The sequence below is a fragment of the Ctenopharyngodon idella genome, chromosome 18, assembly GCF_019924925.1.
Source record: "Ctenopharyngodon idella isolate HZGC_01 chromosome 18, HZGC01, whole genome shotgun sequence".
Classification (NCBI taxonomy): Eukaryota; Metazoa; Chordata; class Actinopteri; order Cypriniformes; family Xenocyprididae; genus Ctenopharyngodon; species Ctenopharyngodon idella.
The window spans coordinates 23,461,552-23,485,987 of record NC_067237.1 but is presented as its reverse complement, the minus strand read 5'-3'; the positions used below and the strand labels follow the sequence as shown (position 1 = coordinate 23,485,987).

Below are 24,436 nucleotides of genomic sequence, written 5' to 3'. Positions count from 1 at the left end.
GACACTTTGCAGTAGTAGGCTACCAAATGACAGGTAAAGGTATCTCTGTTAATTCTAGACAGGGAACTCTCAGGAGTCCTCCATCAATAAATAATTTAAGAAACTTTAAGAAGTCAGACAGTAAAAATAGACAGGCATGGGAAAAGGAACTATTTGCTTAATTACAGCACGTGACGTCACATGCTATTTAAATCACTGACACACACCTTAATAACACAAGTGCTCAAGTGGGCTTATTGTTACCATTATGTAGGCTAATCCATAGAAATCCTGTCCAGTTCATTGCACATTTATAAACCATCAGCACTGTCTGCTAGTCTTCTCAAGTAGACAAATATCTTTTTTCTGTCGAAGCGAGGTTCTCCTTTGAATAGGATCTTTTTAAATAAACTATTTTCAGAACTGACACGAACGATTCGTTCAAGAACTGATGAGCGAATCGGTAAACTGATAAAAGATCATTCAAACCTATTGATGGGGCTAAAACATTTACAGAAATATAATAAAACGTGCTGGAAATATGTTTATAACCTTAATGGTGATCGCTTTATTAACACAGGCCTACGAAACAGCCTTGGTTTTAATAAATAGTATTGTATCAAAACATCCAGGCTTTTCATCCGAGAGATTTACATTTTGCAATTTAAATGCAAATTATATGACGTTATCTTGCTGAATCATTGTCGCAACAACTTAACATTAATATAACGCATAAAAATGAAACGTGATTTAAAAATATAATAAAAAGCGACGCATGTGGTTTTATTCGAACATTTTAAAGTAAACAGGGACCACGTGTTGCTGTGTTGAAACGGTTTTCTGAACCGGTTCTTCGAGATGAACTGTTCGAAAGAACCGATTCGTAGAAATGAGACGGACATCCCATTACTAGTCTGTTGTTGACCCAACGTTGTTCTTCTTCCCGCGTTCATGTGGCTGAAGCGCGTTCACGTAGACTTGTAGCGCCGCTCCCGTGAAAAAAATACGGTATATTTCAACAGCTTCAGTCAGTGCGCGACACCGAGACTGCCGGGCGACAGCAGCGTCTCCTTTTAGCGAATGTGGAAACACAAACATACAAACGATTAACGGACGAGGAGCTAGGACCTACGTGCGGTGGATTATTTTTTTAATTGTTACGTTTGGCCGCAGAAGGATATTTTTCCAGGGGTAAGTGTAGTGCTTAAATCCCTCATTCGAGGATAATGGCTCTGTTGTTGATTTTAGCGAGCTAGCTAGCTCAAAAAGCGGCTAGCCGACCATGCTATCAACCCCTTTACTGTGTTCCTCATCAAAACACCTTTCATTTGATCCATTTTTCTGTTAACACACTAAGGTTCCTGGTGTGGTTCGTAGCCAATCCTAAAATGTTTTTTTTTATTCTCTTAAACGCTGAGATTTGCTCCATGTAGCCATTATTAGCCCGGCTTTGCTAGCTCTCTCAATGCTTGTACTAAGTGAGACACTCTGTTAATGAGATGAAATGAAATGTAATATAACCATTGAAGTTCTTTCCAATGTTAACAATCGGATGCATGCATGCAGACATGCTATTTGTGTCTCATTTTAGTTCTAAGCTTGAGGCCTCGTTAATTGACATTGAATCATACTGGACTATTTCTAACCGTAAGAGAGATGGCTTGACTGACAGATACTGTATTAATCTCTGCGAAAGGAGCCTGACATTATATACACATGTACACGGAGACGGGGTTAGCTGGGTCAGCAGGAACCTGTATATAAACTCAGTATAACCTGTAATGATGATGATGATGATTTAGAAGTTCTAAGGAAAACATCCATAAAGCTAACCATCAACCGACACTTGGCGTTGAGTCTCGACACGACTCTCTCAAAGATGTTACAGTAAAATCATCAGATGTGCATGTGCATGTGATTGCTTTGAGACCTAAAGAAGCTTAATGTCATGAATGCCAGTCTTTGCTACACACGGGATTTATTTTAAGCTTCCCCGCTCGCAGACACCTTGAACTTGGCATCTGGATCATCACTCCGTTTTGTTTACAAAGCGACTGCGATTTGCCATGGAGGTGTTTTGCTAGCATCGTTGTTGCTACTGAATTGAGCTGTACTGTTTTCGTTGTTCTTCATCCTTAAAGATCCATTTAAGCACCTCCCCTATCGATTACAGTAAGTGAGGTTAAGTTGCAGTTGGTTGAAGCAATAGCTAGATAGGAGAGGGTCAAATCCCTTCTGTAACTAACCTTATTGTACTATCTTTAGAAAGGTTAGGTTGTTATAAACAATGGAGTGTTACCACAGACTTGATATTTTACAGCATAAAATAAACAAATATTTTAAGAGAACCTTCAGGGTACTTATTTAGATGAGATATCACAGAAAGATTACTGTTTATTTGCAGATTGACATCTCTATTGGATTGATCATTGATTGGTTGATTGTCCAGGGCTGTGTTTATCAAAAGCCTAAATGGATATCAACTTAACTCACAACGCATAAGGTTAAATGTATAAACCCTTCTGCCTTGTCTTTGGGACGCATTTGTGTTTCTGTGTGTGGAAATGCAATCCTCCTCTTTCTACTCAGAGAATCATGTTATGGAGTATTCATCACAAAGTTATTGATTGTTTGTTTATGCAGAGATTTGTGCTCTTTAGTGAGATCTTCAGAAGGCCATAAGTTGTTTTTCAGTCTAAATGGTCACATTTTCAGTCTAAATGTTAACAGTGTCTTGTTAACATTTATTGGAGTCTCCAATATAACTATTAAAGCAGAAAAGACTAAATATTGGTTTAAAAAAATCATCAAACCATTTATCAGTCTATCTCTACTCGTTTCTGTATTCTGAAAATGAATATTTGCCTAATAAATTGTGGTTGAGAAATAACGCCAGTCATTGATCATTTCAGTCAATGACTGGCGTTATTTTATTGTGACTCTTGTGTTTTCAACCTGTCTTTATGGGGCAGCTGCACCATCACTTGCAGTATCACTTGGTCAGATGAACTTGGTCGCTCCCCCACAGAAATTACATCTGTCTTTTAGAGTTAGACTCCACAGACTCGGGGTAATGGTGCGGTAACCTGACCCTGTTTATAATAGCTGAAACAGGAGTAAAGAGCAGGGATCGACCATTTCACACTCTATACCATTGCATCTCTCTTCTACCTCTTCTACTTGCTTACACACAGACCACTGTTTTCTTTATCCCCTTGTTGCTACCAATATGTCTACTGAATAATCACTACAGCATAAGCACCAATCCCAACATGGCCAAACACCCACAGAAAAACACGAGATATGCTCCATTCATTTTAACCAACCAAAAAAAACGATTACGATTCAGGAACCTCTATGATTGGTGGATCTCACATTGGGTCCCAGCGGGTTGTAATACTATTCTACCATTATATTCAGTGTTACAACATAAGAGCCTGACACAAAAGCTTGTGCTTTCTGTTTTTTGCACGATGATAAATAGCATTTTAAGTAATTTAAAAAAATCTAAAATCATCAGGTCGGTGAGAGAGCGACTCGTGACAATACTTATGGAAAGAATATGTGTATGAAAATGTGTTTTTGTTTGGTTAGTGATGTATTTGCAGTCTGTGTGTTTCTCTTTGCGAGACACAAATAACTTTTGTGTAATAAATTCATCAAGCACAACTCATTGAGTAATCAGCATATTAACATTTTTTAAGGGGCATTTGTCAACTTGTTTAGCCCAGTTATCATTTGCTCATGGAAACAGAGGTGAATAAAGATGTGTGTAAATGTGGTTGGTAATGTATTTGTTTCCAATAAAAAATAAATTAATAAATAAATAAATAAATAAAGAGAAAAAGATGTATGTGCGTTTCTCATTGTGGGGGTGGGTGGGTTTGTTGGCACCCACTGGCAAAAACATAAATTGCCACCTATGCACTACTTTTTGGGCACATGCTTTGGCTGTGTGTTGCGCACACAATTTTTAACACAGCGAGTACAAAATTGAGTTCTCTTTCATGTCTTCTTTTGCTTGAACATATTAATACAAAATAATATCAAAATGCTTGTATTGGCAAGTATCCTCATAAACATAGTCTGTTATGTCTTAAAGGGTTAGTTCACCCAAAAATGACATTTCTGTCATTAATTACTCACCCTCGTGTCGTTCCAAACCCGTAAGACCTTCATTCATCTTCAGAACACAAATTAAGATATTTTTTGATGAAATCCAGAGAGTTTTTTTAATCCTCAATAGAAAGCAACAAAATTACCACATTCAAGGTCCAGAGAAGTAGTAAAAACAACGTTAAAATAGTCAATGTGACTACAGTAGTTCAACCTTAATGTTATAAAGTGATGAGAATACTTTTTGTGCGCAAAAACAAAACAAAAATAAGGACTTTATTGAACAAATTGGTCTCTCCCCTGTCATTCTCCTATGCTATTTACGTTGCAGCGCTTCCAGGTTATACGTCAGTATTGGCAGACGCTGTTCACATGAGCAGCATGAGGCATGTGTGTGATGCTGACGCAGGAGTCAGCCAATACTGAGCCGGCGTTCGGACGTAAACACGGAAGTGCTGAACTGCATTCACTGTGTCAACTGCGTACTAGACTGACGGGAGAGACAAATCTGTTGAATAAAGTCGTTATTTTTGTTTAGTTTTTGCGCACAAAAAGTATTCTTGTCGCTTCATAGCATTAAAGTTGAACCACTGTATTCATATTGACTATTTTAACGATGTTTTTACTACTTTTCTGGACCTTGAATGTGGTAATTTTGTTGCTTTCTTTTGAGGATTAAAGAAAATTTCTTTAAAAAAGATTTCTTCAAAAATATCTTAATTTGTGTTCCAAAGATTAAACGAAGGTCTTACTGGTTTGGAATGACATGAGGGTGAGTACTTAATGACAGAAATGTATTTTTTTGGGTGAACTAACCCTTTGAGTGAACGTAAACAGTTGAGAAAAGTAACGGCAGCCTAATAAACCTGCTGTCTGTTTTTAATGTTAATCAAACAACAAAGGACAAAGAAAAAAAAAAAAAAACTCACTCTTGACTGGATAACTTTTGTAACTTTAATAAGGATAAATAAGAAATAATTAAATTACTGACAGTTTACTTGTCTGTAACAATATTTGAAATTTAAGTGAGTTAGGCTAGTAGTTTTTGGTGTCATAATAACCTTATTTTGTGGTGGCAGTGGGACCAGTGAGAAATTTGGCAGAGCAAGTAAAAATTTGAACCACTGGGCCAGTAGAAAAAATCCTTTGCGTTGAGCCATGAATTGTGCTTTTGTTTGTTTAGATACTGTTATTTTTATTTTAACTACTTTTTGTATGAGATTTGCTTGGCTCTCAGATTCTGCCTTGCGACAGAGCACAGAACATGCTGATGAGTTTGGTTTGTGTCATTTATGCATCTGGAGAAGTTAAAGTCTGCTTTTTAACACCGTAACATACATGCATTTGTGGACTGTGAAACTCTTCCTGCTTGGTCATACATCATCGAGATTGGGTGTTATTAGTGTATTAGTGCTAATACAGTATGACTGAGTATGATAGCTCTTGAATTTTCATGCTAAACAAAGACTCAAACCCTCTTGCGTAAGTGTAAATGACTACACAAATACACAAAATACCTTATTGTTTATCCAGAGTGCCCACAGCAATTTAATGGTTATAGCTGCTAGTTACATTAGCAGCCCCTGCCCAGAGCTCTTGCTGTATATAGAGTTACAGGATAGAGCTCTAATGGACTCTGTCCATTGAGAAGATCTCTTTGAGACGAGCAAGAGATAATGGATGGGATAGAATCGCTAATGAAGTGTGCATGGTATGCTTCATTTCCCCCTGTTTGTCTTCAGGTGTAGCTTCTGTTTCACTTTTGAAGTGAGTGGCCTAATTGAAGATGAGCGTAGGGGTGGGCGTTATACCGGTAGAAATTTTGGACTATCGTCTCTATCACGGTTGTGCTCACATTATGTTGCCGTGCTGTTCCATCATGAAAGCTTATTTGAGTGGTTTTCAAGCTGTGTGGTTTAAAAATAAGTGATTTTAAACCATTCAAGCACAATAAGGAGCGAAAGAGGACTCATATAGTATACGCTGTCTGAGAGATGGTTTCTGAGCATACACACCTGAAATGCACACATGAAGCTGCTGCTCATACAGTGTGTGAGTACTGAATTGAGTTCTTTTTGGCACCTTATTGGGCTTGAACAGTCAAATACACACACACTTATGTGTCAAAATGCTATCTTTGTGAGTTTCCTCGTAAGCACATTTGTTTATTAAGTGAACGTAAAAAGTTTAGAAAAAAGCGCATGTGTATTTACGCATTGTAGCCTAATATAGGCTATCTGTTGCTGCCTTTGTCATTAATGGTAATCAAACCATCTCATTGCTGTTGATTGAATCACTTATGTAACTTTAATAAGCATAAATTTATATTTAATTTACACAGTGAAGACTATGCAGTGTTTTTAGCCCAATTTATTTCTATAGGCCTATCTAGTATTTTAACTTTTTCAAGTAGATCTATTTAATTTGTCTTTGTAGCTTTTTTTTATTATTTTTTTTTTTTTTATCCTATTGCTTGTAATTAGTTTTTTTGTTCCTGTTGTTATAATATAATATAATATAATATAATATAATATAATATATGGTTTGTCTCATTTGCAAGCGAATAGAACCATCTAATGAAGTTATCATAGTTGGTTAAATGAAGTCTGTGCCACCTATAGGCCTTTTTTGTGGAGTGTAGGTTGGTAAAGAATGTGCAAAATGGCCATTATTACATTACCCTTTTTGATAGAATAATTGTGATTACCAGTTTAACTATTATCGTGCAGCCCTAGGTCATATCGCCCACCCCCTAGATGAGCGTCATGTTGAAGATGGTCATAGTAATGCATAATATATTAATTGTAAGGCTGTGGAGGATGAAACCTTTTTGACTTTGAGGGCTGTCTGTCTGAGAGCATTTCAATTTTGCTTATTGTATGCCTGTTGATTATCTATGGTGTTTGTATTCACACCACTTATATGCAAAATACGGCTGTGGATGTCCTGCTGTCAGTGCATGTGTTTACAATGCTCTTGGAGTGTGTAAGGCCATCTGTTTAGACAGACTTAGTAAAGGCAAAAGCTGTTTCTCATGCAAAACAACTGTATTGATGATTGTGTGTTTCACTTTCTTTCTTTCTTTTTTTTTTTTTTTTTTTATTCTAAATTATTTTCCACTGGAAACTTGTTTTGCATCCCAGCTATAGTTTAGAGGAGCTCTGGTGTTTACTCTACCTGAGCATAATGACCTCCATGGAAATATCATGTCTAAGCCCTCATGTAGATGGAAATACTGGGCAGAATCTCTGCCCTGCCCTCAGCCCTTTTGTTTACAAGTGCTTGTCCTTCGATGATTGGAGATTTGTACCATTAACAAAACATCCTGCTGTCATCATATGATCTGGGCCCATGGGGGCAGTGTGGAGCACATGGTGTGTTCAACTTTAATTGTCTTGTCAAGGAAGCATATGAGTTCTTATATTTTTTGTCTTCAGGCTGGAGTTTTGATCTGGGGGTACAGTTTGCGTTTTTTTAAATGATACTTTTTATCATACTGGATATATTTTATTTTATTTATATATTATTTTACTCAAATACATAAGATGCAGATCAGACAGTCACTGACTTCTGGCAGTGTTTAAAATGTGTCATTGAATTCAGAAGATGACTACACATTTTCTGTGAGCTGTTTTCCGTTTCTGAATTAAAATTAATACTTTGTGATATGGTAATGAAGAAGAAAAATGTAAAAGGTATATTGAATGAGTATTACATTTCTTTTGTATTAATTCTTGATTTAATAGTGACTACCAGTTGATGCATTTATAACCAACATGCAAGAAGTCAAGTCAAGTCAAGTCAAGTCACCTTTATTTATATAGCGCTTTTTACAATGTAGATTGTGTCAAAGCAGCTTTACATTGATAACTGGTACATTGTTTGGCTGCACAGCATCTCTTAAAGAATAGTGTCAATGCAGGCAGATCAAAAGCACTGTTGAATATCAAAAGTCAAGTCAAGAAGCCATTCTTTCTTATGTGAAAAGATGTTTAACAGATTTTTCCTGTTTTATCATGCAAGACTTGATTTGTGTTTTGTTTTGGGGTTTTTCCCCCACATGGCAAGATGTTTTTCCTTGAATCCGTGTAGACAAACTGGTTATAAATTTCAAAAAGAACATTTACCACAGTGCAGGATGCCTGCAGGTGTTTCAGTCACACTGTACATGAGGCAGGACTGGGCAAAACCCATTTTACATGCGTGACCCCTCACATCTGCCCTTTCAAATGATAATGTAGCAACACTGGAACAAAAGACTTGGCAAATGGTCTTTTATAATTTCAAAGGCTTTCATTTCTTTTGTAAGTCCATTGTTTTTAACAGCTCTATGATTAACAGATGTTTTTACATAAATAGGAAAAGACTGTCTGAAGAACACCATTTGTTGTGACTATAATGGCAAGGATTTTAATAAGAGGTCTCATGAGCACAGCATTGTGGAATTTAATGTTTTGGTTGTCATGTTATCACTAGTTAAATCTACAGATCATGTTTTGACGAAGGTGAGGGAGCAAAGGTCACACGAGACGGTCAGAGCCCTGTAGTGTCACACTGAAACGTTGATATGAGGCCATCGTCTGTACCTTTAATGTCAGTTTCAAGAGCGGAAAGGTCAGATTGTTTTAATCAGCTGCATTCTAAGCATGTGGGCATGTGCTGGGGTATTTTGGGTAGTGGTGAGAGGCGATACTTAGTGGTATATGATGTGGCTCTACACTCTGAGCTTCTTTATAGCAGTTAAGACTGGCGATATTGGATTTGTTGTAATGTGCCACGTTCTCTCTATGTTCAAATACATTAAAGTGCCCATAAAGCTTTCTTTCTCTGCATTTGTGGTTTTGTTAGTGCCGTTTATGAGTAGCGTGTGTAATTGTGGAGGGTTTTGTTTAAGTTGCCGGCTGTCATAGACGTGCCATGCTGTAAAGTCTCTTTGTCTGGACGACATGAATAGAGGCAGCGGCAGGAGGAGGAGCTGTGTAATCTGACACGGCTGGGCCCATGAACCGGTCCCACTCCTCCTCGTCCTCAGAGAGAGCGGGAGAGAGCATGCTGACTTCAGACTGACATTTGACTCCTCAACCCACAGGCAACAGTGGTGACGGTGCAGGCGGGACTCTCCTTATTTCTGCGGTCGTTCTGAGAGTTTGCTCCTCTGTGCAACAGCATGTTTCTTGCTTCTCCGTTTTCTTCACTTGGAAAGCTGACGGGGTACTCCGAAAGTCCTGGGAGTGGTCTCTCTCAAACGAGTCCTGGAATGTGCTTTTAAAGGGAGGAAAAGCCTATCAACGTGACTCCTTAACCCTGTTTTTTAGTTTTTCCCTCTTTCCTGGGATTGCTACTTAAGTCTCCTTTCAGGCGCTGGAAACTGGATCTACTTGTGTAACATTCCTAGATTACATCAAATACGTTTTTTTTTTTTTTTTTTTTTTTTTTCCCCCTCACTTTCCGCTTGACCAAATTTCTTTGCTCATCCTGGACTATTCTTTACTGAAGCGAAAGTCTTTAAAAAAGCAAATGTCCTGCTCTCCACTTTAAGGGAAGGCTGCTGGAATTACGCAAATTGTGCGAGTGTGTTCGGGACTCATCCCTTCCTCCTTTGGGGGGTTTGGGGTGGGGATACCTTACAGTGGCCCTGGGTGACCTGTTGGAGCTGTGTTTCTGTCTATCACGGCTATTCGAATAAGATTATAGGAAAACGAGAGTGAAACAGGAAAGGAGGGACCCTGTCTTATGGGACCTTTTGTTTTTATGGAAAGAGCACGATGAAGAGTCAATCTGCTCCCCATGTCTGCTACTGTTAGACTACAGCCTGTGTACTCATGGAAGGGGGTGCTCAAGCTCTTCTCTTGCATAGCGGCCCGAACTGCTAGCAAAACTAAAGGTAACAGAAACATGCTCTCATTGTTTACTTCCACCACTAACTCACCTGTGAGAGGAAGGCCATTTCTTTCGTCTCTCATTTACTGTGTTAAAGTTGGCCAAAAACTGTTTTTGTCCATATAATGAAAGTCAATGGAGTTCATAAACAACATTGTTCCTAGGGCTGGACCAGAATATTCGTTTGGTAGGTTGGTATTCGATTTTCAATTTTGGGATTCGAATTTTGTTTTTTTGTTTTTTTTTTGCACATCTGGCCTCCCCCTCGCGAAACGGTTGTTATTCGCGTTTGAATGTTTACACTATAAAATCTGGTGAAATACACTTTTTTTTTTTTTTTTTTTTTTTTTTAACAATTATCTTATATAACCTAGCCATTTTTAATATGATGGACAGTTTAAGGAACCCAACCTTGTTATACTTAAATATATTTGCTTCTTAGCCTACTAATGTGTTCCCTGCAACTGGAGTATTCTCTGTCTGAAGCGTACAACTGCATGAACTCGTATTTTGGGTTAAGCTGCGCTGCTTTGTCATAGAAACAAGATATATTAGCCTTTTTACCCATTATTATCAGTCTAAATGAATCTACTGCGAAAAATAGGAGCTTGTTAACTCAAACGTGAGATTTTACTGGGACGGCGTGTTCTTTATTTATTAGCGTTCGTTCATTTATTTTTTGTTCTGCTTTTATTTAAATTGCCTGTGTCAGTAATTTCTGATTTGGGAGTGATTTGTTTGCCAGAAATATGTTAGGCTACTTTATTAAAAGTATTGCTCTTAACAGACCTGTGTTTTATATCACTAGTGTAGTGTCCGTTCTCGAAGCATATAAGCCCTGCCCGCGTGAGGCGCACCGCTTCCGGCTCGTGCTGTTCTGTATTTTATTAAAAGTTTATTAATTCTGAACGTGTTCTCGACATAATCAAAATGCAAACAGGCAGACAGACACACAGAGATTCCTGCTGTAACGCGTTGTCTACGGAGCAAATAGGGATAACGTTAGCTCACTTAGCTTGAATTAATGGTACCAGACAGACTTCACAGAGCCGATTGACATTTCACAACTGGCGCTTTATTCCCCATGAAACTCGTCTAACAGTCCTTCGCAAATGTTATGCCATCCACAGCGTTACTTAATAAAGATAATAACTTTAAATGGCGACAGAAAAACAGAAATAACCCGCATACATGCGGTGCTCGAGTCGTTCGACACAGTTCAACCGGCAGCGCGCAGCTCTTAAAGGGGCCACACTATATTTCTACTCGTTACACGTGCCTTTAATAGAGAGAAGAATATCTTCAGGCCCCTCCCGCCGAAGCTTCTAATATTCAGTGCTGAATACTACCGAGCTTCGAAGCTCAAAAAATGGTATTCGAACCAGCCCCAATTGTTCCCCATTGACTTTAATTGTATGGACCAAAAAGACTGTCTGTTTTGAGAGACAACACTGATGAGTTTCTTTTCTCTGTTATAAATAGCTGAGAACCCTCCCATCCTTGATTTTTATTTTCTTTGTCTATGTACGTGTGTTTGTGGTCTAGTCATAGTTTGAGTCTATGGCATAGAAGCGTAACCTCAATAGAGCTGTCATCAGACCTACTGTGTGCATTGTTCCAGTGTCTTGTAATCAGCTGTGCTTTTCTGTTCAATCTGTTAGTACTGTAGTAGTGCATACTAGGATTGTTTTTGGGTATGTGTGGAGGGTTGAACACTAAAGGGGGGGGGACGGTACAGTGAGGGCAGGCTGTGACTTGTCTGCCTGTTCAGGGAACTATGACTCACAGACTGGAGGATCGTGCGTTTCTGTGGCTTGTACATGGGTAATCGACATTACGTGATTTTATTGTCCCTTTATAAGTATTAAGCATATGTAAAAAATATATTTACATCTGTAAATAATGCTAAATAATAATTAGCATTTCATTACCAATTTCAAATTCTCAATTTCATTATGCAATTTTGAGACACAAGGAAAGCCTCTCCAGTAACTGAATAGCTAGAATTTCATTAAATTAATGAAATGTATTTATTTTTTTAAAAAGACATAGAATTATGTTTATTGGATCTCCTTGATGACATTTGTCTAAATGTTATTTATAGAGAGAGAGAGAGCATACACTTTCCCTTACAAGAATCCTCTACAATAAATATAAATTTTAACCTAAAATTCTCAAAAAAATATGCATGTCCATTTATCAACTACCCACAATACATTTTTATTTCTTTCCCACATCTCACATTTAAATTTTTTTTTTTTCTTCCCTCGGGCCAAAGCTTTTTGCTGGTGGCTTAATGACTGCATTAGTTTTCTGTATGACATAGAATTGGTCCTGAGATTTAGATCGATCACTATATGACTTGTGAAAGGATTCATAACCTTATCTGATGTTCTCATTCTAGCAGCTAAGTCAATTACAAATGTTGATATCAAAACAAAATTGAGTTTTCAGCTTTTAAGTCCCTGTTGGCTTTTGGTCATGCTGATCCATGCTATTGACCATCTGCCAGATTTGGACTTCTACACCACCTAATCTGCTGAATAATTTCACCAGATACTTTAATGCATATTGATCGACCTTCCATTCTGAATGGCTTCTGATGAAATATTGAAGCAAGGCCTAATATGGAGAAATCAATGTGAAGCCCAACCGGTATTGTGCTCTGCATTAGTCCTGCCCACCCTGAGCATCTGCTTTAACAGGCTTCACATTAGAAAAGATATGAAAAGGTATTTAGGCCTGGGCGATATCAAAGTCCCTTTCAAGGAAAGTCTGTTCACTCTGCGGCCATATTTGCAAAAAAATTGTGCGTCTTTGGAACACAAGATATTTTTTATGAAATCCTAGGGTTTCTGAACCACACATAGGTAGCAACGTCATTGCACCTTTTGAGGTCCAGAAAGGTATTATAAAACATCGTTAAAATAGTCCATGTGACTACAGTGGTTCTACCTTAATGTTATGAAGACAGGGCAAGCTGCATTGAACTATACACGTCTTCAAGTTATTTTTAATATAAAGCATATCTCATGTTTAGGACAATTTAGATTATGCACTTTCCCCACAGCAGCTCATTCTGTGGCCTCCGCTATTTTTCAGATGTGCTCATAATACCAAACTACTGTATATTGATATAAACGGTATTGCCTTATTCTGTATCATTTATAAAAAATATATTGATTATATCGTACAAACTCTGTATACCGCCCAGCCCTATTTATATTCATAGGGGCGCTAAAAAGAGGTTCGGTTAGATGGGTGTGTCTTCACGGTATGAAGAATTATCTGTTCTACTTGTTTTGTACCTGTATTGTTCCAGACTTCATTGACTCTTCTGTTATCATAATGTATTGTACAGTTGCTATTGGTGTTTAGAAATTCTTTCTGCTTTGTTGATAAGGATGATTTGTAACACTTAAATAGTTTAGTTGGTGTGGGAGCTTAATGACACTTAAACAACATGGAAATACTTTTATGTTACACAATAAGCAAGCTGTGAGACTTGATTTCACCCGTCATTATTCTTCGTGGGAAAAAAACCCCCAAACCATTTCAGCTATAACATAAACCAGGAAAGCAGTTGAAGAGTTCATTTGCAAAAACAGATATCTCTGTTTTTATTAATTCTCACAAATTATTTTGTGAGAATTAGTTTTTTTTTATTGTGCATTCCAAGTAATATCAATCAAACTGCAGTTGGGTTATTTTGATTTAAGTAATAATAACTCCAAAAAATACAGGTAACTTACAAAAGTTCATTGAAAGTATGTTTTTTTTTCATATATTAAACGCGCATACACACACACAAACGCAAAAGGACAACCAAGGGGCCAGCATGAAGACAATTCAGCATGATTCGCCAAAACGGGCTTATCGGTTTCTATACACAAACAACAAGGGCGCATGTCGGTTTCTGCTGTAAAACGTGAACTCTGCTTTTCTGACAACATATTTAGGGTTCAGAACGTGCTATATGTGGAGAATAACGGACAGGAGTCAGTTTTTTTTTTTTTTTTTTTTTTTTTAATAAAGTGGCGTTTATCGGTTTTTGCAAATGAACTCTTAAGTTGGAAAACATGCATAGATCTAGACTTTTTTCATTGTCTGTTACAAAACTAACAAATCTTCTCTCTCTTTCCAGAGGTCCACACATTTCAAGGAAAAAAGAAAGACGTACTTGGGAATCATATGGACGAAGGCAAGTATTCAGTTTTATGTTCTCACTGCATGTTCTAAAAATACAGTAACAGAACTCACAATGTTTAGGTAATCCAAGTAGAGTCCTCTGCCAATGTGTAGGCCTTTGAAAATGTCGGTTCGTTGAAACTTGCAACGGGGTTGGGTATTTCTTGGCTGTGATGCTTCAATTCATGTTCAGCTGATGTTTAGTTCAGCTTGAATTCATGGGGATGTGTAAGGCTTCTCACTGGAGAAAACAGAGAAATATCTGAGGAAAGATAAATGATAAGAGTTTGTGCCAGTATTCACTCATAGTCACCATCTGGAATAGCAGGACAGATCTGTACCATCAAACTCCCATTCCCTCTAAGCCTGTTACCACAGACAGAACCACTAGACATTGCAGAGTGACCCATCTCTACCAAAACTGTCCCTGCTGGGCCACATCACCCTACCATCTCCTTGGCCTTAATCGCTTCATCCACCAGAACCTTGAATACTAAACCTTTTGTCTGTGCCTTTCATCAATTCTAGAAGGACTTCTTCCAGAGAACTGTGTTCCAGAGCACTGTTTACAAATGAAACTAGACCAAAAGCAGTTCATTTTATTGGAACGTATCCCAGAATATATCCCACAAACCCCTTCTGCAGTCATACATGTGTACTGTACAAGCTTGTTTCCATGGCACATATAAACCTCATAAAGAAAGTGAAAGAGCTAGTCAAATTTTAATCATAAATCTTAATAACCCACAAAGCTTTTATTATCCATTTTGAGTACTGACTTCAGATCTCAGGAATAAAACTAATTCCCATTACAAAATGTTGCAGACCACTAACCACATTACAGAGACTGCAGCAAGGCTAAATCCAATGGTAACACCTACTGAGTGAACAAAGCTCTTGACCACAAACTTCTCCATGGAGTCTGGCATCAGACCACATCATTACTGTACCTGATAAAACTGCAAGAGTTTAATAAAACTTGAATTTGCTAACCCTTTTTATGTATTGAAGTACACTGTTAATTGCTGCTACCATCAGTTTGTACAGCTGCAAATGATGTTATATTATGCCTCTTGCTTTACAAAGTGCTGCATTGTAAGAAATTGTATTCAAGTGTTTAATTAATGTAGATATTTGAAGCAGAGGTTAGTTATGTAACTTTGTACTGTGTAAACAAGATGCAGGAAGATCAACTCTTTCATTTCACATTATGAATATATTTTATTACCATGAAATTGTTTCTGTATATTTTTTCCGTATTTTTCTAATTCTTGCTTCTTCATTTTAATCAGGTTTTTTTATTGAGGTTGTATGCAGTGTTACATCAATTAAAATATAGAATTTTTGAGAGTTTAAAATATTAATGTGTATTCAAAAAATGCAGTTATATTTTAGCTCAGATATACATTGAGTACATTTTTGTATTCGAGTGTTTAAAGGGTTAGTTCACCCATAAAGGAAAATAATGTCATTTATTACTCACCCTCATGCCGTTCCACGCCCGTAAGACCTTCTTTAATCTTCGGAACACAAATTAAGATATTTTTGTTGAAATCCGATGGCTCAGTGAGGCCTCCATAGCCAGCAATGACATTTCCTCTCTCAAGATCCATTATTTGTACTAAAAACATATTTAAATCAGTTCATGTGAGTACAGTGGTTCAATATTAATATTATAAAGCGACGAGAATATTTTTGGTGCGCCAAAAAAACAAAATAACAACTTATATAGTGATGGCCGATTTCAAAGCACTGCTTCAGGAAGCTTCGGAGCATTATGAATCAGTGTATTGAATCATGATTCGTCAAACTGCTGAAATCATCTGACTTTGGCGCTCCGAACCGCTGATTCATAATGCTCCGAAGCTTCCTGACGCAGTGTTTTGAAATCGGCCAAATTAGTTCTAAAACAGGGTCTGCAGCGTTTATGAAAGTCTCCATTTTCGAGGATCGAAAATGCCGGTGTAGTGTAAACGACAGGCGTAAAAATAGCAAAACTTACACGTTTTAAAACGAAAACGCACTAGTGTAAACGGGGCCTTAGGTTGCAGTTTTCATATTAGAATTCGATTGCAAGAATTCAACAGCAAACATTAGAATTAGATGTGGCTGTCTTGACTTGGAGATGAGAGATTACTCCAGAGATTTGTGCTTTTTGTTTCCTGCTGCATGGTGTGGTATTGTGGTGGTGGTTTTTTTTTTTTTTTTTTTTTAACCAAGACTTAGAATGGCACTTTCCCCCTCACACACATTTTATGATGTCATTGAAAATGACTCTGTTTGAGGTTAACATCTTGCAGTACCTTAACTTGCAAATAATCATGTTTGGACCAATTTCATAGTTAAATTTAAATAGAAATTATAAGATTCAAAACTTTGATTAGAATTGTTGTTCAAGTTAAATTTTCTACCTATGAATCTTTTTTTCATATGTAGTCTTAATTGTTTTACTAGCATTTCTTTTACTGAAGTAATGAAGTTTTTAAAAATATTTTAAGATATTTTAAGCTAGAGGTCTCTCTTTAGAACTCTCACTTTATCTATGCAAAACTTTGAAAGGTGAGAATCACAATTATCTAATATGCATTTATAGCTTCACAGATAGATGGTGATGTAATTGCAAAAATTGGTCGGCTAATCCAAGCTTTACTGAACTCTCACTTGGTGTTGTATCATGTACATTAATAATGTGATCTGATGCCAGACTCCGTGGAGATGCTTGTGATCAGAAGTTTGTTCACTCAGTAGGTCTTAGTATTGGGTTGGCTTGAACTCTGGACCCACAATATTCTTTAGACAAAGATTACAGAAACATACCGGATGCAAGTTTGCAAACACAGTTGCAAATTCTTGGCCAAAGCATTAGAAGCAAGTAGTACCATTGTACATAATATAGGTTTTTTTTTTTTAGGTGATAATGCTTTCAATTGTGGCATTAAATCAGATGTGTTTTAAGTAGCTACTTTTGTTGACCTTACGTAGCTTTTTGTTCATACTTGCTTAGTTTATTTTGGTCCTTGGACTTGTCCAACTGCCATGCTTGGACTCAGCTCAGCACTAATTCTAATGTTACCCTCAGCATTAATGTTGATGTTTTTGCTGAGGCTCCATTAATCTGATATATTAAAGTTACCTGGCTTAACTGTCTACCTGAGACACAAAATAAGTCTTGGATATTACAGCATTTATTCCAGCTTATTCAGCGCAAACTAGTCACAATGCCTTCTGTTCCGTCTTCCTAACTCCATTAGAAGACCTGACAACGAGTCTGCTCTAACCACTTCCTCTGGGGTTACAGGATTTCCTGTTATATCTGATGGACTGCAAACTTTCCACTGACATCAGCTCAGCACTGCTGGAGAAAAGAGACACACCGCACACCACCTTTTGATTCCCAGACGAAGAACTTTACAAATAGAAAATTCAGCAATTCCACAAGGGCTCTTACCATGCTCTGCTTTCTTCCAGCGTTTTAAACAAATCCTTATTGAAGTCAACTTTTTTTTTTTTTTTTTTCCCAAATCTACTATTTATGTGGCATATAATTTTTCTACAGAGTGCTTTCTAGACTCATGAAAAATGTGTAGGGAAACTACTCTTGGCACAGTGGGCTAAAAAGAGAAACAAATTGCAAACCACCGTGATTTCACATTATAGGTTGCCTAAAGAGTAACCCATACTGGACATAAAGCTTTTTTTAGCATTTGCATTGATTTAATGATTGACACTTACTCTTGCTCATTACTTTGAAGGTTAAGATAAGACCATTCAAGAGACAGATGAACATGATGTTTAAACATGCTTCTTTGGAATGCTTCTTCTCTGTTACCCCTCAAGAAACAGATTTCTGATGAGTTGATATTTAGCTTTGGCAGAAGTAGGATATTTTGCCTGCCAACCACAACTTACAAAAGTCAATGTCCATAAATAATCCTTTCTCACAAATCAAGCACTATCTCTCAAACTATAACTCTAAACTTGACTAAACCTTTTCCTTATTCCTTTCCCTTCCCTTTCAACGTAAATGAATTTACAGTTTGTTTTTTCTCTTAGTGAGACACATGCATCACTTCAGCTGTCGTTAAAACCTCCGCTTAATGGACCAGCACTGTTGTAACAGAAGTGTACAACAGCCAACAGTTGCTCAGACTGTTTTTTGGTGGGAGGGTTGGCTTACTGTATCTTTAGCTAAACTTCAAGCAGACGGACTGTCATTGCTTCTCTCATTGTATCGGTGACATCTGCTCTAGATATGAATACGCATCTCAACAAAAGCCAAGTCTGTCCAGTCGTGCTCCTGGAGGGCCAACGTCCTACAGAGTTTAGCTTCAACCTGCCCCAATACACCTGCCTGAAGTTTCTACTAGTCCTGAAGACCTTGAATAGTGGGTTCAGGTGTGTTTAATTGTGGTTGGAGTTAAACTCTGCAGAACAGTGGTCCTCCAGGACCAGGATTAGACAGCTGAAATATGTTGACCAGTCACCTGTAAATTGTTTTTTTTTTAAATGTGTACAGTTTGGGGGCTCTTCTGGGATTTGGATTTGATTCTTATGAACTTACAAAAATGTATATCTTGAATGTACTGTCACTTTGGATATAAACATCTGTCAAATGATATTGTAAAACATGTTCCTGCATCATTTATTATTGTTCTAGGACCTAAGGTTAACCCTTCTCCTAAAATCTGAGACTTCTGATTGGTTGATAGAGGTGATGTTCCAAGACCAAAGGATGTTGATCCAGGAACGTGTAAATTACGTTAAGAATCCATATATATGCTTTGCAGTGATACAATTGGAAACAAACGTTTATCTGTTTTTTTTTTTTGTTGTTGTTGTTTTTTTTTGTAATTTCTAATCCCTTGATCTTTGACTGCAAGGCTTGAAAGGCATTGGGGACATGGTGTTGGGCTAATTTTGGCCTGAGTTGTTATACTCTGAGAGCTGCTCGGTGAGGGGGCTAAAAATACTTGGCTTTATCAGAGCAGATGTGTTTACTAGCAGATTCTAAGCCACCTACATACACGCACAGCTCGCCGTCTATCCACACCCCCACCCTCCTTTCTGGCACTGTCCTTATTCCTCTACATGAGACGATTTACTGTGCTCTGATCCTGCCACACTGCTCCTTTGTTCTGTAGTCTCTTTATTCCTCACTTAATTGATGTCTGTGTTAAATCTGTAATCAGTCTTTTTCATTTGCTCCCAGTCCTGATTTACAGTTGCTCTTGTGCTTCCTATTAACTGATGTCTGGATGTAGGATATATATAGCAGTCGGGTGTTACAGCTGGGTCACACCATTCCTTTTGTCATGAATCTGGAAAGAATACATCCCAAGTCCTATACTTCTCTCCACAGGTCATCCCATACACATTCACACTTCTCAGTGCAGCTTGTTGCCATAGGAACACTCTTGCAGCAGACATGCGCTCTGGCCTTCTGAGTCCACTCTCCATGTCTGGCTTTAAAAAAAAAAAAATAAAAAATAGCGAGGCGTGAAGATCTGTGCATTTTATTAATGCCAGAAATAGCTGCCCTGAGTCTTCCCCTGAGGCCCTTGTCTGACTTATCGGTGGCACTAGATGGCTATATCTCTGAGCCACTCGGGGAGAACAGGCATTTCCTGGCTCATACCACTGTTGAGACTTTTTCATCGCTCTATTTGGATTTCATACTGGTTGAATCAGCAGAAATGTGTACATTTTACCCTGAGGCTACATTCTGAAATGTCTACTTTATGTTCAGGAAGCAGAAGTGCTCAGATCAGTGCATTAGATGCCAGCTGATCTCTGCAGTCATGCATAATGCAGTTGCTTAGCTGGTCTTGGATGTTTCTTGTAAATGCTTGCACCTCCATTTCTTTGTGGTTGTCTGTTTGCTAAGCTAACTCTTTTCTTTATCTCCTTTTTTTTTTAGAAATGAGTCGCCAGACTGCCACAGCGCTGCCCACAGGAACCTCTAAGTGTCCCCCTTCTCAGCGCGTCCCAAACTTGTCGGGCACCACCGCATCCAACAGTGACCTCGCCAGCCTGTTTGAGTGCCCGGTTTGTTTTGACTATGTGCTGCCGCCCATCCTGCAGTGCCAGAGCGGGCATTTGGTTTGTAGCAACTGCCGGCCCAAACTCACCTGCTGCCCTACCTGCAGAGGCCCACTTGGGTCAATTCGCAATTTGGCCATGGAGAAAGTGGCCAACTCGGTGCTTTTCCCTTGCAAGTACGCCTCATCAGGCTGCGAAGTTACCCTTCCGCACACAGACAAGGCTGAACACGAGGAGCTTTGTGAATTCCGGCCATACTCTTGCCCCTGTCCTGGCGCCTCCTGCAAGTGGCAGGGATCTCTCGATGCCGTCATGCCTCACTTGCTGCACCAGCACAAGTCCATAACCACGCTACAAGGTGAGGATATTGTCTTCCTGGCCACAGACATCAACTTGCCTGGGGCAGTGGACTGGGTCATGATGCAGTCGTGCTTCGGCTTCCATTTTATGCTCGTGTTAGAGAAGCAGGAGAAATACGACGGCCACCAGCAGTTCTTTGCCATCGTGCAGCTGATCGGCACACGAAAACAGGCGGAAAACTTCGCCTACCGGCTGGAGTTAAATGGCCATCGGCGGCGGCTCACCTGGGAGGCGACGCCACGTTCCATCCATGAGGGCATTGCCACCGCCATCATGAACAGTGACTGCCTGGTGTTTGACACCTCCATTGCTCAGCTGTTTGCGGAGAATGGCAACCTGGGCATCAATGTCACCATATCCATGTGCTGAGGACTAACAGCTGTGCATACTTGAACACATACACACATGAAACCAGACATTTCAGAACACCGCAGGATACCTTGAGTTGTGCTTGGGGGACGGGGGAGTAGCTATCCTAGGGAACTTTTTGCTGTTGTACGTTCCAAGTAGTCATAAAAAAAAACTGTTATTGGTTGGAGCTTGGCACGTCCGACCAGACTTTACTCCTGGGTTCTCAGTTTTATGCTACAATATTATATAAATTAAATAATTAATGTATTCTACATTTTTGAGAGCAACATTCATTGCCCTTGAAGGTATAGGAAAGCCACGTTTGTGGAATGGACATTTGCAAATGTGGCACTTGGAACAAGGGTTTGAGGAACAGCACGCCGAGCTGGATGGCGGTTGGGAATACTGATCAATTCTGAGGTGGGTTTGCTCAAAAGGTGCAACCCTTAGAGCAATTTTTTTTCATCCTGTTTTGTTTCCCAAGAAGTTTTACATTTCAGTTCAGATGAAACACTAACGTTTGTTAAAATATTAGGTTTTGTTTTGTGTCTTCCCCACCCCAAGTTAAGATTTCATTTTAGAGTTCTTGTTTGTTTCTGCCTATCACTGCAGTGTTTCTCCTGTTTGTTTTTGAAGGGATAGTTTCATAACTTGGCACATGCACATCAAGCCAGGTTGTAAAAATAGTCAAGTTTCTGTCTGTCAATGCCACACTTCTTTTTTTTTTTTTTTTTTTTTTAAATATCAAACTCTTAACAGCTTGATTCAAGTTGTGCAGTGTATGCATGAGATCTTAAGTTTTGTTGCCTGAGATGGAAGCCCTCCATTACAAACAGTGGAGTAAACACTGCACTGAATATCAGGCTAGGAACGGGGGCAATTAATACAGTTATTATAATGAGATTATTGTCATAATTATCATTTTGTAATGACTTATAAGAAAATGGAATGAAAAAGGCTGTTGTAACCTTGTGGCTAATCTTCAGTGTTTGTAGATAGTGTTGTTCTTCAGAAGACCTCAATGTCTTCTTTTTCTCTTTTTGTAAGTCAATAATTTTGTTGCTGTTGTTCTTTGTATGTCTGTATTTCTGTTTTTTGCAAGGATAGGGTGAAGCAAAGCCAAACATCTCTGTGGATACATTGTACTGTTGCTAGTCCTGATCTCTAATTTTATTTGTTTTATTGTTTGTTTTGTTCTATTTTGCCAGTAAATAAATCTATCTTTTTCATACCCATTTTCTCACTCCTCATTCTAAGCTGCAACTGATGGTGATGATGGCTTCTTTTGGTTTCCCCTCCACCTAATAGGTGAGAATGGGTGAAGCAAACAAGTGTTCTACCAACTCGATGTTTTTTCATTAATACTTTGCATTGTCTGTTAGCGTGAGAGATACTTGCTTTTTAACCTTTCAACTGTTTTTATTTGATTGTCATGCAGTGCTTCATGGGCTGCACAGTTAATTTTCTCAATAGAAATTAAAGGTGCATTAAGCGATTTCTGCGAAACACTGTTGACATTTTAAATCAACCCAAACAAACACACCCCTCCCTTCATTGCGCCACCCCCAAAATACACTGAAGCTGAAGCGAAGCAAAATGATGCTTTGCAAAAAATAAAGTTAAATTGACGAGCGAACAACATAAAGGAACAAAAAAATTTGCATTCAGTACATAACAGTATATAAAAGAAGCAGTTTGATAGTCGCCAGCAGCACACCAGCTCCAGACAAAAAATGAAAGTCAACTGTCCTGCTATAGCTAGCATTACAACAACAGCATATCTTGGTTCTGTGGAACATGGCAAAACCAACGCAAACTGTTTTTAGGCCTTCCAACGCTGGAAAGCTTTTCTAATATTAACATGGGTGCTAAAGCTCTTGCTTGATCATAACCCTTCTTTGTTCAGTGATATTCCTCTGACCTTCTCTTTTTGTAATGTATCTCAGCCATCTCTCTTTCTACAGTCTTTCTTCAACTCTCTATCTTGCTCACTCTCTCTCCTCCTCCATCATGAGTGGACACGCCTCCTACTGCTGCTTGGCTACAAGTGTCGTTCCAATCCGAGTTTCTCAGAAATTGCTTACTGCATCTTTTAAGTTTGTGTTTTTGTTTGATTCTCCAAAACCTTTTTTTTTTCCTGATTTTAAAGTTTAAAGTACACTAGGTGATTCATTCCTTACAATTTTTAGGAATATTTTGAAATCTTAATGGAGAAAATGAATAGGTAAAACACTTACGGAACTAAGACTGCTGACAAAGTGGGCAGTAATTGTTGTATTATGTTTCTTTTTATGGTACTATTAAGATCAGAATTAATGTGTAATGTATAGACCAATTTGGAGCAGACGTCACAGTTACGTCACTTGCAGCTATGCGCGCATAGTGGTGGCAGAAAAATAGCGGTAACAAGTGGAGGAAAATGTGCAAAATCCACAGAATAAGAGAAAAATGTTTTGTTGTGCCTTTGGATGTCAGAATCGGAACGCAAAAGATATAGTCTTCATTTTTATAGAATACCATCGATGAAGACGCCCTTTGAAGTTAAACGCAGACGTTTGTTTCAAGTCACAGACTGGACTGATGAAACCTGCAATGATTAGTCTACTATTAAAGCATGAATTTGTTGTAAGCAGTAAGTCTACATAATATTCACATATGCAGTTCATAGGGGACATACATGCATAGCACTTTCAGCATAAAAGAATATTTAAACCTTTAACATTTTACATAACTTTTAAACATAGCGTATAACATTTCCCAATTCTTGCATTTGCGTGTTTATATCTCCCAGTTCGGACTTTATAATTCGCAATTGTGAATTTATATCACAATTCTGAGGGGAAAAAAAGTCAGAATTGCAGAATACAAACTTGCAGTTCTGAGGAAAAAAAGACAGAATAACAAGTATATCTCACAATTCCGTTTCTCCTAAGTACTGTGAGAAATAAAGTAAGAATTGTGAGATATAAACTTGAAATTAACTTTTTCAATTCTTTTATGCCGTGGCTTCCATAGACTGCTACTGCAGAACTGTCAATTTTCTGCCACGAGGTAGGCTCCGCCCACAAAAAAAAAGGTCATCGCTGTTTGCAAACGCAAAATTGGTCTAATGAACATCCTGGGAGGATTTTCACTCAACATTGAATGCTGAAATGTCGATTCTGTGTGGCTTATGTCATCAAAAGAAGTTGCAAAATGATTTTCAGCTTTGTGCAACATTTCACGGTCTTCCATTGGTTGACAAACCTAGTCCAACCCCAAACTAATGTCATTGGTTGAGCCAATGTTGCTGGTCGGGATGCTCAAACAGCATTTATTCATTTTGGGGAGAGCAACTTACAAATAGCCTCTAGCTAGATGTGTGGATACACATTTTAGCTTTGAAACAGGTTGTTTCGAGAACAATGTGTGAAAAATAGTGCTTCTCACAAATCTCTACCCTTTATGTTGAACCGACAGACTCCAGTGAAAGTGGTTAGTCTACATCTTATGACATTTCCAAACATGCCTTCTGTTTTCAGGC

At 38.3% G+C, this 24,436-nt stretch overlaps 1 protein-coding gene across 2 annotated transcripts; it reads left to right on the top strand.

The window, feature by feature from the left end:
- Positions 1-912: 912 nt before the first annotated feature.
- Positions 913-22,144, top strand: siah1 (siah E3 ubiquitin protein ligase 1). 2 transcript variants are annotated; one of them, XM_051869672.1, is made up of 3 exons: positions 913-1,170; positions 14,120-14,176; positions 20,081-22,144. In XM_051869672.1, exons 2-3 carry the CDS (start codon positions 14,167-14,169, stop codon positions 20,929-20,931), a joined length of 861 nt encoding a protein of 286 aa, XP_051725632.1. In that variant the 5' UTR covers positions 913-1,170; positions 14,120-14,166; the 3' UTR covers positions 20,932-22,144. The 2 variants fall into 2 exon arrangements, with proteins under 2 accessions (XP_051725632.1, XP_051725631.1); XM_051869671.1 differs by lacking the exon at positions 913-1,170 and adding an exon at positions 9,136-9,979.
- The last annotated feature ends 2,292 nt before the right edge of the window (positions 22,145-24,436 follow it).

What these genes read in the sequence shown, in the direction of transcription:
- siah1 (XM_051869671.1), top strand. Translation starts at nt 9,883, where the DNA reads ATGTCTGCTACTGTTAGACTACAGCCTGTGTACTCATGGAAGGGGGTG. An exon ending in AACTGCTAGCAAAACTAAAG is followed by an intron (nt 9,980 to 14,119) that starts GTAACAGAAACA and finishes CTCTCTTTCCAG; the next exon opens with AGGTCCACACATTTCAAGGA. An exon ending in TGGGAATCATATGGACGAAG is followed by an intron (nt 14,177 to 20,080) that starts GCAAGTATTCAG and finishes TTTTTTTTTTAG; the next exon opens with AAATGAGTCGCCAGACTGCC.